Source organism: Cotesia glomerata, linkage group LG9 (genome assembly GCF_020080835.1).
Source record: "Cotesia glomerata isolate CgM1 linkage group LG9, MPM_Cglom_v2.3, whole genome shotgun sequence".
Taxonomy (NCBI): domain Eukaryota; kingdom Metazoa; phylum Arthropoda; class Insecta; order Hymenoptera; family Braconidae; genus Cotesia; species Cotesia glomerata.
The window spans coordinates 15,405,232-15,424,251 of NC_058166.1; the positions used below are offsets into that span (position 1 = coordinate 15,405,232).

General features: G+C 25.8%; 3 protein-coding genes across 4 annotated transcripts; all 3 read left to right on the forward strand.

Annotated features, from left to right (window-relative positions):
- The first annotated feature begins 14 nt into the window (after positions 1-14).
- LOC123272131 (protein jagunal) lies at positions 15-5,535 on the forward strand. Of its 2 annotated transcripts, XM_044738795.1 has the most exons (5): positions 15-704; positions 816-931; positions 3,188-3,329; positions 5,027-5,242; positions 5,400-5,535. In XM_044738795.1, the coding sequence occupies exons 3-5, from the start codon at positions 3,192-3,194 to the stop codon at positions 5,526-5,528; spliced, it is 483 nt and encodes a 160-aa protein (XP_044594730.1). In that variant the 5' UTR covers positions 15-704; positions 816-931; positions 3,188-3,191; the 3' UTR covers positions 5,529-5,535. The 2 variants fall into 2 exon arrangements, with proteins under 2 accessions (XP_044594730.1, XP_044594729.1); XM_044738794.1 differs by lacking the exon at positions 816-931 and having other exon boundaries at positions 19-704.
- A 1,233-nt stretch (positions 5,536-6,768) lies between these two features.
- LOC123272132 (exosome complex component CSL4) lies at positions 6,769-13,690 on the forward strand. Its single transcript, XM_044738796.1, has 5 exons — positions 6,769-6,966; positions 7,044-7,159; positions 13,043-13,291; positions 13,400-13,481; positions 13,557-13,690. Exons 1-5 carry the CDS (start codon positions 6,930-6,932, stop codon positions 13,676-13,678), a joined length of 606 nt encoding a protein of 201 aa, XP_044594731.1. The 5' UTR covers positions 6,769-6,929; the 3' UTR covers positions 13,679-13,690.
- Positions 13,691-15,397: 1,707 nt separating this feature from the next.
- On the forward strand, positions 15,398-18,910 carry LOC123272135 (transcription initiation protein SPT3 homolog). Its single transcript, XM_044738800.1, has 4 exons — positions 15,398-15,627; positions 15,688-16,212; positions 16,286-16,470; positions 18,724-18,910. The coding sequence occupies exons 1-4, from the start codon at positions 15,561-15,563 to the stop codon at positions 18,868-18,870; spliced, it is 924 nt and encodes a 307-aa protein (XP_044594735.1). The 5' UTR covers positions 15,398-15,560; the 3' UTR covers positions 18,871-18,910.
- The last annotated feature ends 110 nt before the right edge of the window (positions 18,911-19,020 follow it).

A 19,020-nucleotide genomic window follows, 5' to 3' on the forward strand; every position in this document is an offset into this window, starting at 1 on the left:
AAATTCAAAAAATCGGAGTAAAAAAATTTTTTACTGTATGAATTAAAACTTTTTTTTTTTTTTTTTTATTTATTAAAACCGCGTGGCAATTTAAAATTCCACGTGGCGCATAATTAAGAATGATGATTGGTTAAAATTTGATGACTTATAACAGCCAATAAGAAACAAGTTGAAAAATAGAATTGTTATATACCTATATATATACATACAAAATATATCATCTGTTCGTCAGTAAAAATAAAAAGTAACCATTTTATTTATCAATAGAGTTTATTTCGTGTAAGAAATATGAAAAGATCAAATAGAGTGATAAATAATTAAATGACGTCGAAAAATTATAAAAATTAGTTAAGTACTTAGAAAAAAATTGAAATTAATTAAATAATTAACTGTGTGGTTAAATAAAAAATAAAATAAATATAAAAACTTATTTTTCCAATGAACGGAAGCGAAAATTTGACGATTGACAATAAGACCTCGTGTATAAAAATAGGTTTTTACCTTCCCTGAATATAATTGTATTGTATTGAGTTAATTTTAAACATTTAAATTATATGATAAATTTGTAAATATTTTAAATAAAATTTTTACAATAATAAATAAATAAATAAAATGGCTTCAAAAAGTACAATAGCACAAGCTTTAGGAACAGATGGAAGTGATTTCACGCATAGGCAAAGAGTTGCTAGTCAATATCAAACGAGGTGAGTATCACAAATAATTAATTAAAAATTAATTAAATATTTTTATAATTAATAATATTAATGGAATTTATTTAAATTATGGGCAGTAATTTTATCATATTAATGTTACAGAAAAATTTGAGAGACTTGATGTAAACACATTATCATTTGTTTATTATGATCTGAGATTATTCAATATGTGATGCATTTGCTGACATAAAATGATTCTAATTGAAGAAATAATACTGGTTCATTTCAACACTTATTACATTTAAGTTTATTTATGTATAATACGAAAGTTAGCCGAGATCTAAAAATTTTTATGATTTTTTTTATTAAAAAATTATTACAAAAAAATAAAAAAAAATTTTTTTCGTTAATTAAAAACTCCAAAAATTATAAGTGCAATTTTTTAGTTATAATTTAATAAATTAAGCAAAATGAAAAAATAAAAAATGTCGGCTAACTTTATTATTATAGTTAGCCGACGTTTTTAATTTTTTGATTTTTTTTTTCAACGATTAAATTAGAACAAAAAAATATTTTTTGAAAATTGCACTTACAATTTTTCAAGTTTTTTACAAATGAAAATTTTTTTGTAATAACTTTTTCAATAAAAAAAAAATTCAGATGTCGGCTAACTTAATTTTCATTATTTGTACACATATTTTCATTTTGCTTATGATATTTTATTTTAAATAAAATAAGCTAATTATTGCTTGAATAAGTAGAATTTTTTTTTAGAATTTTAAAGTAACACTTTTATGATGACATAAACAGTCGATTATTTTGCCCATAAAAATTGAATAAATTACCATTAATCTATTACTCCAATAAAATTATTAGGGGTGTGCGAATATTCGAATTTACGAATTATTTGTGACCGAATCGAATCGAATAATTCGATTCGAAATTCGAGTCGAATATTCGAATTATTCGAATAGTTCGAATTATTCAAATTATTCGAATAGTTCGAATTATTCGAATAGTTGGAATAATTCGAATACTTCGAATTTTTGCAAGTTATGTTGTACTGTCAATTTTGCAACCTACATTTTCCTTCTATATGTAAAAAAAATGGAATAATTTTTTAAATCAAAAATTTAGTTTCATTTTCTTGCAACTTGCCAACTTGTATAGAAGTTGTTTTTTATTTATCAGAAGTTTTTGATAACTCAAGGTTAGAAAAAAATTGTTATATTATTATTAAGAAAGATTTAAAAAATTTAGGTCAATGAGAAATCACAAAAAAAACTGCAATAATCATTTCAATAATCCAAATTATTTTATCCTTCTCTATATTCCAATGAAAAAAATTTCTCATAATTTTTCCAAATTTTTTTACGGACCTAATAAAAAGTTATGGTGTTTCGAAAAAAATATTACTTTTATTTATCAATTTCTATACCTATTTCAAAATTTTACTCATTGGGATGTTATTTTTTTTAGTTTATTGTCTTTGAACAAAATCCTTGAGACTCTTTAAGGAACTAATCTTCAGAGAAGTAAATAAAACAAAAATTCAAAGAGGTCATAATTAGACACATTTTTTTTTTTTTTTGAAAAATTAAGATGAAAAATAGAAGAAAGTTGAAAACATTTTTTTGTAATTTTATTTGAAAACTTCATTTAAAGATTAAAAAAAAATGAGAAAAAAAAGTTTCCGTTTAGTCCATTTTTGACGAAGCTATCGATTATTCAAAAAAATATCTAACAAATGTTATTTTAAATGAGCTGAAATTAATTTTTAAGAGTATACTTTTTGTTTTTTTAGTTTTTAATAAAACACAAAAAACTGTATCAATTGTTTCTACTCTTCTTCATTTTTTTTTAAGTTATTTTTTTCTAAAAATTTGAAATTTTTTGATAGTTAAAACTTTTAATTTATAAAAACGCTGCTTTTAGCGATTACTCAAGAAAAAAAGTAATGCTAAAAGCAACAATTTTGAAAAGATGAGGTTCAAACACTCATATTTTTAGAAAAAAAAATTATAAGGAAAAAAATCAGAGTGAAATTATTAAGTTCCCAATTTTTTTTAATTTCCAATTCTCTCCGTGAGAAATTGAAAATATTATGATTTTTAAAATTTCGTTACTTTGGTTGGATAAAAAAACTTACAAAAAGAAAATTATTTTTCAACTTCTAATCTCAAAATTCCTTTTTGAATAATTACGATGAAGTTAATTGAAGAGTCTCAACAATAATTTTAAAATTTCAGTAGAGATTTAAAAGTATTGAAGATAAAGAAAACACTTTTTCACTTGGAAGTATTTCAATATTCTACAAAATAAGTCTGCCTTGCAAATTGACAGTAAAGACATAATTTGAAAAAATTCGAACTATTCGAACTATTCGAATAGTTCGAATATTTGATTCGAATTTCGAATCAAATATCACTATTCGATTCGATTCGATTCGAACACTATTCGCACACCCCTAAAAATTATGAATAAGCACTGTTTGGTAATTTATTGAGTATAATTGTTTTTTTTTTTTTTTTCAGCGCTATGAATAAATCAAGACTGAACAAATGTATATGGTTTCACTTTTTACTATTCTTCGTTATGCTTACAAAATTACTACCAGATATATTAGACCGTTTAGATATATTTATATTGGAGGTTGAAGAATTACAAGTGCCGAAGGTATTGTACTCTAATAATTAATTATTTCATTTATTTAAAATGTATCCAAGTATGCAATGCACTAATTAGATTCGACTTTTTCATATTTTTATTGTTAAAAACGTAGAAACTTATGAAGTTACTCTTGTTAATTGATTTTAATTCATTTGAACCGACTAAAATAGTTTTTTAAAGTATAAAAAACATATAACAGTATTTAGACATATCAAAAATATGGAAAAAAAAATTATTTGAAATTAAAAGTAGAGAGTTTTTAATGAATGGCTTATTATTATGGCATTAAAAGCTAGTAAAAATTGAAATATTTTTTAATATACTCTATATTATTAAGAGGATAAGAAAAATTTTGTCTCCAGGATAGTGTCATTATAAAAATCTTGACTTGAATTTGTGCCTTTTCAAGGTTTCATATCATTCTCACCGATATTCAATTTACTATCATAAGTATTTAGGCTGCATTCGAAAATGCTCCGTCTCTAGATACATAATTAAGAAATGACTTTGTTTCTTGTGAACTATTGACATTTTTAAAGATATAAGCTCACCCCGATGTTACAATCGGCGAGACCTTTCATTTGAGCACCCACATCAATTTTTCATATATTTAATATATTTATATATATGTATATATGAAAAATATATCAAAAATGCATGTGGGTACTCAAATGAAAGCTCTTGATAAGTGTAACATCGGGATGAGCTTATATCTTTAAAAAGATCAACAGTTAAGAAAGTACAGGGTAATTTAACAAATATCTTGTGCACGGTTGACATTTTTAAAGATATAAGCTCATCCCGATGTTACACTCATCGAGAACTTTCATTTAAGTACCCACATCAATTTTTCATATATTTTATATATTTATATATATATATATATATATATATATATATATATATATATATATATATATATATATATATATATATATATATATATATATATATAAATGCATGTGGGTACTCAAATGAAAGCACTTGATAAGTGTAACATCGGGATGAGCTTATATCTTAAAAAATGTCAATAATAAAGTAATAGCGTTGTATTTTGTCCACTAATGATATTTTTAACGATATAAGCTCATCCCGACATTACACTCATCGAGAACTTTCCTTTGAGTACCCACATCAACTTTTCATATATTTTATATATATTAGAAATATGTATATATGAAAAATATATGAAAATGCATGTGGGTACTTAAATGAAAGCTCTTGATTAGTCTAACATCGGGATGAGCTTATATCTTTAAAAAGATCAACAGTTAAGAAAGTACAGGGTAATTTAACAAATATCTTGTGCACGGTTGACATTTTTAAAGATATAAGCTCATCCCGATGTTACACTCATCGAGAACTTTCATTTAAGTACTCACATCAATTTTTCATATATTTTATATATATTAGAAATATGTATATATGAAAAATATATGAAAATGCATGTGGGTACTTAAATGAAAGCTCTTGATTAGTGTAACATCGGGATGAGCTTATATCTTTAAAAATGTCAATAGTTAAGAAAATACAGTGCAATTTAACAAAAGTCATTATTTAATAAAGCAAAATTTTATTTAATTATATTTCACAAGTCACGGCAGTCACATAGTGACTGCCAGGTTGCTAGTGTTATATTAATTTAATAAATTAAATAAATAGAATGTACTGTTTAAACTAATTTTATTTTTTATTTGTTTTAGCCTTTATGGTGGGAATATATTTGGTTATCCAATGTATTGGTACCATTTATTGGTCTGTCAGCAATAAAAAAGAATCAAATAAAATCAATGACACGTTTCATGTATGGAATTGGTCTTCTAGGATTTGGTCCAATTATTTATGCTACTATTTATTACCTCCCTGATGTATGGGCTTACTTGACCGTTGGAAAAACGGAAGATATTTTGCTATGGAAGGTAAAATATTTTGTAAGGCAATTTTTATTAAATATAATCGTTCTTTACATTCATTTCAATTGATATTTGATGATAAAATACTAAGAATATATTCTATAGAAAAAACTAATCAATTTTTATTAATTAAAGGGGTTTTAAAATTTTTATTTCATTTCAGGATTTACCTTATGGTCTATTATGGTATGCGTTCATTTTAGCTGCTATTCAAGTACACTCATTCACGTTATACTTCTCATCGAAATTATTGTCGGCGTGGAAATCACGAGGCTTGAGGAAAGCCGATTAAAATGATATTAAAAAAAAAACAAAAAAATATTTTAAATAAAATTTATGAATAATTATTAAAATAACTCAATCATATAACAACAAAAAATTGAAAAATGTATTTTTAATAATAAAAAAAAAATCAATAATTAAATAATAAATTAATTATAATAGTATTAATCATAAAATTACCATTGATAATAATTATTTTTATAGTATTTCAGCTTTTGGAGTTTATAAACGTTATAAAGAAAAATTTTTATAAACTAGCATTAATTATTTTATTAAATATTAATTAATTTAGTTTAAAATATAAGAAATTTAATCTGTGATGAAAACAAAAAAATAATTTTTAAAATCTCTTCACATTTTTAAATGATCACATCCAAATATGGAATTCGTTACAATAAAATAAAATTATTTATGATACTGAGATTGAGAGACCTGATAATTTTTAGAATTTTTTTAAACCAATAAATTATGACAAGAAAAATTTATAAACAAAAATTCTATCTTTAAAAATTCTAAAAAATAATAAATGAGATTTTTTTAGAAATAATTTTTTATACCTAATTTATTTTTCAAGAAAAAAAAAATTGTCGTGTCTACTTTCAGAGTTATAATTATTATTATAACTCTCAAAAACATTTGAGCTTAGTTACAAGAATAAAATTAATTTTTAAGTAAGGAATAAACTATTGAATTAATTAATTTTAAAAATCTCCCAATTTCTCTCATGGTTTGCTTACAGTTTTATAGACAGACCTTGACACTGCAAAGCTTGCAAAGTTGCCTTGGTGCCAGTGTTCGTTATTGACTTTGAAGTCATTTTTAGTTCTTACTGAGAATTCAAAGATTGAAAAAAATATTTTTTTTACAGATTCTCTAATGAAAATTAAGTTAACCGACATCTAAAAATTTTTAGAATTTTTTTTATTAAAAAAATTTAAAAACAAAATTCATTTTTAAAAAACTTCAATAATTATAAGTGCAATTTTCTAAAAATATTATTGAGTTCTAATTAAATAATTAAAAAAAACTCCAAAAATTAACAATGTCGTCTAATTTTAATATTATGATTCTCTAAATAAAAATTTATAAAAAAATAAAATTTACTTGATCTCGAATTTAGTTAATTTACATAAACTTATTTTTGCATAAAATTATTTTTAAATAAACAAATTTTTCCTATACACATATTTTCTAGTTATCTAGAAATATATATTTTGTATAAATGTTTTCATGTACAGTACTTACGTTTTTATAATTTTTACGGGTGAAATACTTGCCGCTGACTGCTCCGAATGTATGTGTGTATAGCACGTGCGTACAACTGGTCAATTCGTGAATCAACAACAAACATATTTATATTTTTAAAAACAAATTAAAATACGAAAATTATAAAAAAAAAAAGTTACCAATAATGGCTGACGAGAAAAGTCCTTTAATTTGTATACCAGGTATTTAATGAAAACATTTATTTTATTTTTAATTTTACAAAATCGAATAATCTAACCTCAATATTTTTTTTTTGTAGGACAACGACTTTGTTTATCAAATAAATTAAATTTACCTGGTCCAGGAACTTATGAAGAAAATGGTTATATCTATTCAAAGTTAGTTGGTACAGTTGAAATAATGAAAGAAGAAAATGTAAGTGTGAAATATATATATATATATATTATGTACTAGCTGACCCGGTGAACTTCGTATCACCTACAACATATTTTATTACACCTTTCTAACAGCGATTATCAATCTTTAAACGATAATCTACTTCGATAAAGAATAAATACTGGCTGCATGAAGTGCGGTTAGAATTTTGCCAAGTGATTAAATGAAAGTCGCTTCTCATTATCGCCTGAAAATCAAGATCCCAAAAAATGAACACTGAATTTATAAAATTTTTTTTTTGTCCATATATACAGAAGATAGACGATTAACAATTGTAGATCTGTTGATTTCCTTAGCTAAACTTTCGGGTTTTTCAAAAATTTTATTCTTTCGAAAACATTTCTGAACTATAGCGAACAAAACAAAAAGAAAATTGTTGAAATCGGTCCAGTCATTTTTGAGTTTTAGCGAGACTAACGCACAGCTATTCATATATATATATATATATATATATATATATATATATATATAAATAGATAGATAGATAGAAAAAATTTATTTGATCCTAGAGTTCTAAGCTCCTTCAGGACCATCAACAATACATAAATTTTATCATTTACATGTATACATTTGATACAGTGTTTTTAATACAATTTAAATATTTGATATTAAATTATTAAAAGTAAGAACATATTAATTCTTAAAATAATAACATATTAACAGAGAAATAATAACATTAACATTTATTGTAAGAAGAAGTCATAGCAAGCCTGTTGAAATTGTTCGAAATTGTCAATTAATGTAATTTCTGCCGGTAACGAGTTCCAAACTTTTATACCATGAATTAGGAAAGAGTTTTCATAAATTGCACAATTACTTCTTGGCAGACGTAGATAATCATTCCTGACGTCACCTCTCCTTAGCACAATCGGCAGAAATTCTAAATTCGATTTAAATAATTGACAGTAATTTAACTTAATTTCTTTGTAAAATAAACAAGCTATGAAATAATCTCTTCTAACATCAAGTTTTAACCAGCCTAATTTTTTTATAATACGGAGTAGTGTGCTCAAATCTCGAAATTTTAAAAATATATCTTATACATGAGTTTATTTTACGCTGCAATCTATGCTGTAATTTGCCTGAGATGTTTGTATAAGCAGCACAGCAGTAATCGAAGATGGGAAAAATCAAGGTCGTAACCAATTTTATGCGTAACTGTTCATTAAAAATTTCATTATTAATTTTTAGTTGCGCTAGCGTTTTCATCGCACGAATACATACGCTTACAACTTGATTCTCCCACGATAGAGTATTATCAATTATCAAACCCAAGTATTTAACTGATTGTACATATGGAATCACATGATTACTGACAATTATATTTTGGGCACTTTTACAAAAATTACTGCTAACTCTCTGCCTACTTCCTAGTATAATAGCACTAGTTTTTGTAGCATTCAATTTCAAGCAATTTAAATTGCACCAATCAACAATTTTTTCTATCTCATTATTCAACATAGCAACATATTCATTAATTTGCGATGGGCAACATGAAGCATATATAATTAGATCGTCTGCATAAAATAAATATTTACATTTTAACCGTTTCGCAAGATCAGAATATATATATATTTTATTTTATTTTATTTCAATAAACAAACCCAACAGCCTAGGCCATTAACAGGGTTAATAATACAATCGTTAGTACATAAGAAAAATAAATTTTTGATGTATAACAAGATGACTTATAGCTAGCATAGTGATTTCATTCATTTATACTCATAAAAATTGCTGAGTAATTATTGCTTATTACTTATTAATTATTACCTATTAAAAATTACTTATTAACTATTAATTCATAATTGCACATCTTTAACGCCACTTAGTTGCTAGTTTGCCAAGTAACGCAGTTACATAGCCATTAGGACAATTCAACATATCAAGTGCAGGTTCCCATTGATAAAAGCGATTCACTGTATTAGAGATGCGATATATTGGCGCTGCCTGAGATAAGTTAGATTTAGCAATAGGTATGTACATTGGAGTTTGATTTCTCATACCTAAGACTGGTATCTTAAATTTAAACAGTGATAGCAATTGAGGACAATCCACTAAGTTGTTAAATAATTTAGTTGCAAAGGAGAATTCCGCACAGATGCGTCTTTCATCGAGAGTAAGATATTCGCATTCTTTGCATAGCGTGAGATCTGCAATTCCCCGAGCCGGATAAAGTCCAGTTTTTTTCCAAATTAAAAATTTTAAAAACATTCTTTGAACTCTTTCAATCTTAGTGGACTGTCCTGATTGAGTAGGAGACCATACTAGCGAAGCATACTCAAGTTTTGGTCTAACAAATGTATTATATAACAATTTAATGGCATTAAGATTATTAAAGTTTTTTGAAACTCGAGTAATGAACCCTAGCGTTTTCCAGGCTTCAGACATAATATTATTAATGTGCGTTGCAAAAGTAAGTTTACTGTCAAATGTTACCCCAAGTATTTTGACTGTAGTACTCTTATCTAAAATTTTTCCAGATATGTTGTAGTCAAAGTTGATAATATTTTTCCTCCGAGTGAGTGTTAATACGCAACATTTGTCAGCATTGAGTTGCAGCCCATTGTCCTTACACCATTGCACCATGCATTCAATGTTACGTTGTAAAAATATGCAATCATTTAAATTATGTATTCTCATATACAGCTTAGAGTCATTAGCAAATAAATCAAAGAAACAGGAAGTATGCTGTGCTAGATTATTGATAAAGACAAGAAATAAGAGAGGACCAAGGTTGGATCCTTGAGGAACTCCCGAAGTAGAAATATAGGGTTTAGACCTATATCCCATATAATATACAATATTTTCCCTGCTAACTAGGTATGAAGTTAATAAGCACATGAAGAGAGTAGTTAATCCTAGTTCACGCAGTCTATATATATATATATATATATATATATATATATATATATATATATATATATATATATAGACAGATATAAACAATATAAAAATAAACACGACTAAAACAAAAATAATGAAAAACGTTCTTCTTGAGTTTCTTCTTGAGATTTGTAAATATGTCCTACAAACTGAATATAGGTAGATAGTATAACTCTGCAGTATACTTGTACGTATCATCCTACATATCGATGGTTTTCTGACGCAATCTCGTATCTCAAAAATGACGATTTTGGAGACGAGGTAAAAAATAGCTTATAGAAAATTAATATTCATCTAAAAACAATATTTATCAATTGTATTTTCTAAAAATACTATCGTATTTATTATCAATCTGGTTAATATTTTTTTTCAGTTACGGGTTTATAACTAATTATTAATTTTTCAGTTGAACCTTTTCAACTTCAAAAATCGAGATACGTGGTTGCGTTAGAAAACCCTCGATATTAAACAATTTTGGTACACTTTTGCAACCTTGAGGCTCAAGCGTAACAATAGCGATTCCGATACAAAATTAACAATTTTTGATTTTTTTAGCTGAACTTTCGGGTTTTCCAAAATTTTTTTTTTAAAATTATCCCTGACCTATAGCGAACAAAACAAAAAAAAATTTTTTTAATAGGTCCACCCGTTTTTGAGTTTTAGCGAGACTAACGCACAGCAATTAATTTTAAATTTTTTTATTATTTGATGATGATTGATGATAATGATTTTTTTAGCTGGACTGTCGGGTTTTAAAAAAAAATTTTTTTCTGAATCATTACTGAACTGTAGCGAACAAAACAAAAAAAAAATTTTGAAATTCGGTCCAGCCGTTTTTGAGTTTTAGCAAGACTAACGCACAGCAATTTATTTTTATATATATAGATTAATTGTTTATCAACATCATAGTATCAAATTTTTTAAATGACCTCAAAATTAGTAGACATTTAATAATTCTTAGAATTTTTATAGTCAATCAATAAATATAAAAATAAATATCTAAAAAAATTCGCACTTATAATTTTTAAAATTTCTTGTGGAATTTTTTCCATTGTAATTTTATTGTTATAAAAATTTTTTTAACTGTTAGATATCTATTAAATTCAGTATCATTTTTTAATAATAATTAAGTTAGCGGACGTTTTTAATTTTTTGATTATTTTTCATTTATTAAATTGAAACTAAAAAAAAATTTTTTTTAAATTGCACTTATAGTTTTTCAAGTTTTTTTCAAATGAAATTTTTTTTTAATTTTTTTTGTAATGATTTTTTCAATAAAAAAAAATTCTAAAAATTTTTAGGTGTCGGCTAACTTAATTTTCATCATTTTTTGAAAAATTAATTTTAATCATTAATTGCATCATAGCATATAATTAAAAATAAATTAAAACAATTGATACGTCTGACAATTTTTAGAAATTTTCTAACTAATAGGGTAAATGCACCAATTATTGACCGATTAAGGTTTTCTTTTTCTGTACTAAGCTATAAAAAATCAATTAACCTACTAAAAACAATTTGTAATGGATTTTATTAAAGTTAAATACTTAATTAATAATAATTAATAACTATTTATAATAAAAATTAATAAAATTATATTAATTTTGTTATTTGAATCTTGAAATATTAAAATCACCAATTATTGACCGAAGAAACCCAATAAATGACCGACCATTCTCCAATTAATTGACCGCTGAAATAATTATAGATAATTTTGTAAACTACATGTATGTAATTAAATTTATTCAGTACTTTTGAAGTATTAACGACATCTTTAACAAAACTAAACTTACAATATAATTTTAAATCGTACTTTTTTATAAAATAATATAAATAATAGCAATAATTAACATAAAGTCACATTTCTTTAGGTCACAAATAATCACAAATTCATTTTGATGACGATAATTCTTCTGATTCACTTAAAATTTTTTTATTCTTCTTCTTATTTTTTTCAATTAAAGCTTAAGCTTATTTATCTAAAGCTTATTTATTTAAAAATATATTTTTTACTAGCTTGTGACTCTTTTTTTTTTTTTTTTTTTTTAATTGCTTAGCAATTTTTTCTTCTAACAATTCGTTCTTTGATAGAATCGTTCACTAAAAAAATTAGAATAAAATAAAATTTAATAATCAAAAAAGATTTTAAGTATTATTTTAATTATAAATATACATTTTATAATCATTATTTTTATATTTACAAAACATTGAATGACTAAAGTATTTTAAACACTTGACGGATTTAATTTTGAGCTTAAAAAATTTGTATTATAAATATACGGTCATTAATTGGATTGTGATAAAATCAGAGGGTCTAATAAATGACCGAATGAATTTTTTACTGGGTAATGGGCTTCTGACGGATCCAATAATTGACCGGTCTTAAAATAATATTAAAACTGATAATTTTACTGTATTTTTCCATAAAAGTTGGAATCTGATCTTTAATTAACATAATAAAATTAAAATATTTTATATTATGTCAATTAATATCACTAAATTAATAATGAAACGCACTCACTCTCCAATTGTAAGCTAGTTATTTTTGACCGGTTTATGGCTAGTCGCGTTGTAAACAAACATAAAATATTTTTTTTAAATCTGTAATCATTACGTAATAAATTGCGTAATTTTTTATTATGATGATTAAATGCCATATTTTTTAATTTTAATACTTTAAGAAAAAAAAAAACCCCCTGTAAAATATTAATTAATTAACTTTTTTATACATTGGTCAACTAATTGGTGACCGGTCAACAACTGGTGCATTTACCCTATATTATAGCAAGATAAATTTATTTTAAAAATTCCATCTTTAGAAATTCTGAAAAATTACAAGTGCAATTTTTTGTAAATAATTTTCTAGACCTAGTTTAGTATTTAAGAAAAATAAAAAAAAAATTGTCAAGTGTCTGCCAATTTCAATGTCATAAAACAATTTTATTAATTAATTAAAACAAGACTGCTTTTTTTTTTTAGACAAAAACGATAGTAGTTCATGGTACAAAAGAACAGAGTGTTGTTCCAGCACCTGGTGATATTGTTACAGCGATGGTAACACAAGTGAATCAACGTTTTTGTAAATGTATAATGAAGTGTATTGGTGATATTATTCTAACTAGATCATACAGAGGGATTTTAAGAAAAGAGGATGTACGAGCCACTGAAAAAGACAGAGTAGAAATGTATAAATCTTTCCGACCCGGTGATATTATACTTGCACGTGTTGTATCCTTTTTATTATTCATCTAAATAATTTATAATAATGGTAATAGTAATAATTATGTTGTTTTTATTTTTATTTCATCTATAAAAATTCCTATTGTAATATAATAGCTACCTATGACAGAAGCCCACATATATTCTTTATCAACTGCGGAAAATGAGTTGGGAGTAGTTTTAGCTCATAGCGAAGAAGGTATTTATATAAATTTTAAATTGTTGTTGTTGATTATAATTTATTACACAATTTATATCTTGAAATGTTTCTTAGGTGTTTCGTTGATTCCAATCAGCTGGACTGAGATGCAGTGTCCTAAAACATTAGCAAAAGAATTGAGGAAAGTAGCGAAAGTTGTACCAGAAAAAGATGCTATGGATAAAATAAATAAATAATACAATTATAAATCTTTTTCGCAGTTATTTATGCATACAATTCTTATAATGAAAATGTCTAATTTTTTTTTTTTGGCTTATTTCTTCAATTATAGTGTTTTGAAGAATATAGTATTAATCATATGGGTGATTCTCTGTAAGGATATTTTTTGCTGTCCCAGGCATTTTTTTATTAGAAAAATTGTTATTTTGTTACTAAAAAAAATTTATTACGAAAGTAAAAAAACATTTCTATTTGGAGCATTGAAAACTAAAATGGAATAAATTTTAGTTTTTTTGCTATAAATTCGTAAACCACCGAAATATCAGTCCCCTGGGCTGTCCCAGTCCTAAAATTAAAACTTTAAGATTAAATTTTAAGTTATTCGTCAATAATATATAATTTGATCCATAATGTTTATAAACTTAATTAGTTAACAAACAATCTTCTTCAATAAAAAGTAACGAAAGTTAATTTGTTTCATTAAATTCATTAAACCAAAGTTTGTCACAGGCATTTTAAGATCAGTCCCCTGCCAGAAGTACAAAGCCAAAAAAAAAATCTAGCGTGCTATTTTACCTTTTTAGTAGATTTCATAGAAATCTAACTATTGCATTGGTCCTCATGACGGAACTTTTGAAAAATTTTGCTATATTTCGACTCAGCTCGTCAAGCGAATTCAGAAAATGCATATGGTTCAAAAGTTTATATATGTATGTATTTATATATATATATATATATATATATATATATATATATATATATATATATATATATATATATGTTATATATATGGGATATAACGCGGCTTGTCAGGACGATAGCGTCGCCAATTTACAACGGATCTCTACCAAACTCAACATACTTATTCTACAGATAAATACCAAAGTCAAGTTCGAAGATGAGCTTAATCGGTCAAGTAATTTAGAAATACCAGGATTTCAAAATTTTGAAAATCATAAAAATTCATATTTCTTCACTTTCGAACTCGAATAACTTTTGAATGGGATAACTTATTGCAATTCTGTAAATTGCATCCGAAAGCTCTTTAAATAAGCTTTAATGTGAGTACCATGTCATATGTGTAGTCACAAAATTATGCCCCATTCCCCTATGCCAATTATGAAATTTGCTATTGCACTGGTTTTAGTATTTGTCCGTCGATATATATTTTTGTCGATTGCATATAAGTTAAAAGCCCTAGTTCTGTATACAATCTTCGTTATATTTTTTTCTATTCATGATGAAATCTACTTCCATTTCGGCTGCCGAATGGTCTTTTTTTAAGGTTTATAAGGATCTAACTAGCCGTAAGAATAATCATAGGGCTGTTAACACTTTATCGGCATTTTATTTAGTGTCAAAGCACCGTTTTTTCTGGAAATATGTGTCTGGGCCACTTCAAAACTCAGTCCCTTGGCAGCTATTTCTGTTTATAATTTATTTATAAAATTGGATCCATAAGTCTTAATATTATTCTAATTAATGTAAACATTCATTGAAAACTTAAAAAGTTGAATGCATTGAAATAGTTTGCTTGATTTTTATCAATTTGATAAAAAAAATCAGTCCCCTGTCATGTTATATGGCAAAAGATATACAAATATCGAAAAAGCAAAAATTAATTTAATTCGGCTGTTTATTTATTATAATTCTTTTATTGTCTCTCATTGTATATTTAAAAAAGAGCGCGAACGAAATATACGAACCTTTTGTTGTAAGCACCCAGCGCCAAATAGAAAATATTTCCGTTTGTTTTCAAATAAAACGTCTAGGTTAGCATGTGGACATATATATCTGTTATAAACTTTTGCAAGTTAAAAATATTTTATTAAAACTAGAAAATAACAACATTGATTTTTTGAGAAAATAAGTTGAAGAAAAAAAATAAATAAATTAACAATGACTGAAACATTAAATGCAGCTAACACAAATGAATTCAAGAGTGATTCTGTTAACTTTATACCAGGTATGAATTAATTGTTTACAATTAAAAAATTAGAATTAATAAAGTTCTTTTAAATTCCAGAAATACGTAAAATGATGTACGGCTTTGGAGACTGCTCGGAACCTCTTGTAGAATCAGCAAAAATAATTAACAGCGTAGTTCATCGTGAGATAAGAAATATTATTTGTGAGTCGTGTAAAATAGCTGATATGAGAGATTCTCAAATAGTTGAAGATAAAGATTTGCTGTTCTTACTCCGTCATGACAAGATTCAACTCCAACGACTGATTAAGTATCTTGATCTGAAAGAGTTTAAATCGTCCATAAACAAAGTTCTGGAAGCTGAATCTGTTGACGGCTGTCCTGGCATTGATGAGACTAAGAAAAAAAGTTCTCATCATAAATTCATTGAATCTATTGATAATATTGGAGATTTAACTGACACTAGTGACACAATGGACGTCGTGAAACTCAATCGTGAGCTTCGAGCTGAGTTAGCGAGCCGAAAATTGAATACCGTACAATATTTTGAGTACACTAAAGCAAGGTCTGCGTCATTTGCTAATAAATTCTCTCCTAAATTTATCACCTGGCTCGCTAGCGAAGGTATGATATATATTTTTGCAGATGTTTTATTTGTAAATTGATATTAATGTTTGCTTTGTAAATTTTATTTTAGATATTAAAATGTCCAAGACTGTTTACACCATACTAAGCTATTTGGCGTACGAAACAGTGGCACAAATAGTAGATCTAGCTCTTTTAGTGCGTCAGGATCAAAATAAAATTTATGGAGATAGTTTAGATAGAGTAAAACTTAACTATTGCAATCCTACGACTTATAAACCTTATCACCATGGCAGAGTAAGTGATAATAATAGTTGTAATATTAATAAACTAGCAACCGTGCAGTCACTATGTTACTTCTGTGACTTGTGAACTATGAATAAATAAAATTTTGCTTTATTAAATAAGGACTTTTGTTAAACTGCACAGTATTTTCTTAAATATTGACGTTTTTAAAGATATAAGCTCATCCCAATGTTACACTCATCAAGAGCTTTCATTTGAGTACCCACATGCATTTTGATATATTTTAAATATATAAAATATTTGAAAAATTGATGTGGGTACTCAAATTAAAGGTCTCGATAAGTGTAACATCGGGATAAGCTTATATCTTTAAAAATGTCAATAGTTTACAAGATATTTGTTAAATTTCACTGTACTTTCTTAACTATTGACCTTTTTAAAGATATAAGCTCATCCTGATGTTACACTCATCAAGAGCTTTCATTTGAGTACCCACATGCATTTTGATATATTTTTCATATATACATATATATAAATATATAAAATATATGAAAAATTGGTGTGGGTACTCAAATTAAAGGTCTCGATGAGTGTAACATCGGGATAAGCTTATATCTTTAAAAATGTCAATAGTTTACAAGATATTTGTTAAATTTCACTGTACTTTCTTAACTTTTGACCTTTTTAAAGATATAAGCTCATCCTGATGTTACACTCATCAAGAGCTTTCATTTGAGTACCCACATGCATTTTGATATATTTTTCATATATACATATATATAATATATATAAATATATAAAATATATGAAAAATTGATGTGGGTACTCAAATTAAAGGTCTCGATGAGTGTAACATCGGGATAAGCTTATATCTTTAAAAATGTCAATATTTTACAAGATATTTCTTAAATTTCACTGTACTTTCTTAACTATTGACCTTTTTAAAGATATAAGCTCATCCGGATGTTACACTCATCAAGAGCTTTCATTTGAGTACCCACATGCATTTTGATATATTTTTCATATATACATATATATATATAAATATATAAAATATATGAAAAATCGATGTGGGTACTCAAATTAAAGGTCTCGATGAGTGTAACATCGGGATAAGCTTATATCTTTAAAAATGTCAATAGTTTACAAGATATTTGTTAAATTTTACTGTACTTTCTTAACTATTGACCTTTTTAAAGATATAAGCTCATCCTGATGTTACACTCATCAAGAGCTTTCATTTGAGTACCCACATGCATTTTGATATATTTTTAATATATACATATATATAATATGTTTATATATAAATATATAAAAAATTGATGTATCAAAATTTTCAGGGATATTTAATTATGAATTTTTTTAGTAATTTCAAATGTTCATCGAAAATTGTGTCAAATCATAAAAATATCTTTTAAAAATATCATTAAATATCTCTGAAAATTTTGATTTTAGCGACTTGGTGCTCAGGACCTTTTTTGTAGGAAATTGAATGCTCTTCAAGTTTGTCATTCACATTTTTTCTGTTGTTCTTGTCATTCACGAGATAAATGCGAAAAAACGCGAATTTCATGGAAAAATCAAGTTTAGAGGCCTGTACTACCTCGCCGGTTCGAGTTACGGCTTGGCCGTTAGAGACACTTGTAGAGCATTCAATTCTGAAAAAAATCCGTCCACGGTCGAAGCAATGCTGTGAAATGCCACTGAGCTATAGAAATTTAAATATAAAAAAATCAAAATTTCTTTGTTTTTTTAAGGGGAAATCTTTAAACGCCTGGGTCAAGGTCTTAATATTAATATTAAGGGCCTATACTTTCAGGGTATTTTTTTTTTTGGGTACTTGCAACAAAATTTCACGATGGGACTGGAGAAAAAAAATACTTGAAAAAAAAAAGCACCCTAAAAAAAAAGCACATATATATAAATATATGAAAAATTGATGTGGGTACTTAAATGAAAGGTATTGGTGAGTGCAACATCGGGATGAGCTTATATCTTTTATATCTTTAAAAATGTCAATAGTTCACAAGGTTATTACAATTACAATTTCTTAATTATGTATCTTGAGATAGAGTATTTTCGAATGCAGCCTAAATACTTATCATAATAAATTGACTATCGGTGAGAATGATATGAAACCTTGAAAAGGCACTAATTCAAATCAAAACCTTTACAATGACACTAAATTTCACTTAAAGAACCGATTTTATCATATAACTGTCCTGGACCCAAAATTTTTTTTATTCTCTTAATAATATAGAAAATTAAGCTAATTATATATTTAAATTAATTTTTAATTTACAGAGTCCAGGAATAAATCCAATTTCTCCAGCAGAAATAAACGAAGCTTTAAGACGTTATTGGTCTCCACAATTAGATCGCGCTGGACCTTTTCAACGTCGCTCGTTACATCGACAGGATCGTAAGTTTTTATCATTCCAAACAGGCTGAATATAAATTTTGTTTCAATAAATTATTATTAAAATAGTAATAAGTGTTTTACATGTATTACAAAGATTTAAAATTACATTATCTACAAGTATTTGCACTAAAACCAGTCGGGGGAAAAAAGTATAAAATATTTTCATTGAATGAAAAATT

What these genes read in the sequence shown, in the direction of transcription:
- LOC123272131 (XM_044738794.1), top strand. Translation starts at nt 613, where the DNA reads ATGGCTTCAAAAAGTACAATAGCACAAGCTTTAGGAACAGATGGAAGT. An exon ending in AAGAATTACAAGTGCCGAAG is followed by an intron (nt 3,330 to 5,026) that starts GTATTGTACTCT and finishes TATTTGTTTTAG; the next exon opens with CCTTTATGGTGGGAATATAT. An exon ending in AAGATATTTTGCTATGGAAG is followed by an intron (nt 5,243 to 5,399) that starts GTAAAATATTTT and finishes ATTTCATTTCAG; the next exon opens with GATTTACCTTATGGTCTATT.
- LOC123272135 (XM_044738800.1), top strand. Translation starts at nt 15,561, where the DNA reads ATGACTGAAACATTAAATGCAGCTAACACAAATGAATTCAAGAGTGAT. An exon ending in TTCTGTTAACTTTATACCAG is followed by an intron (nt 15,628 to 15,687) that starts GTATGAATTAAT and finishes TTTAAATTCCAG; the next exon opens with AAATACGTAAAATGATGTAC. An exon ending in CACCTGGCTCGCTAGCGAAG is followed by an intron (nt 16,213 to 16,285) that starts GTATGATATATA and finishes ATTTTATTTTAG; the next exon opens with ATATTAAAATGTCCAAGACT.
- LOC123272132 (XM_044738796.1), top strand. Translation starts at nt 6,930, where the DNA reads ATGGCTGACGAGAAAAGTCCTTTAATTTGTATACCAG. An exon ending in TCCTTTAATTTGTATACCAG is followed by an intron (nt 6,967 to 7,043) that starts GTATTTAATGAA and finishes TTTTTTTTGTAG; the next exon opens with GACAACGACTTTGTTTATCA. An exon ending in TTTAGCTCATAGCGAAGAAG is followed by an intron (nt 13,482 to 13,556) that starts GTATTTATATAA and finishes AATGTTTCTTAG; the next exon opens with GTGTTTCGTTGATTCCAATC.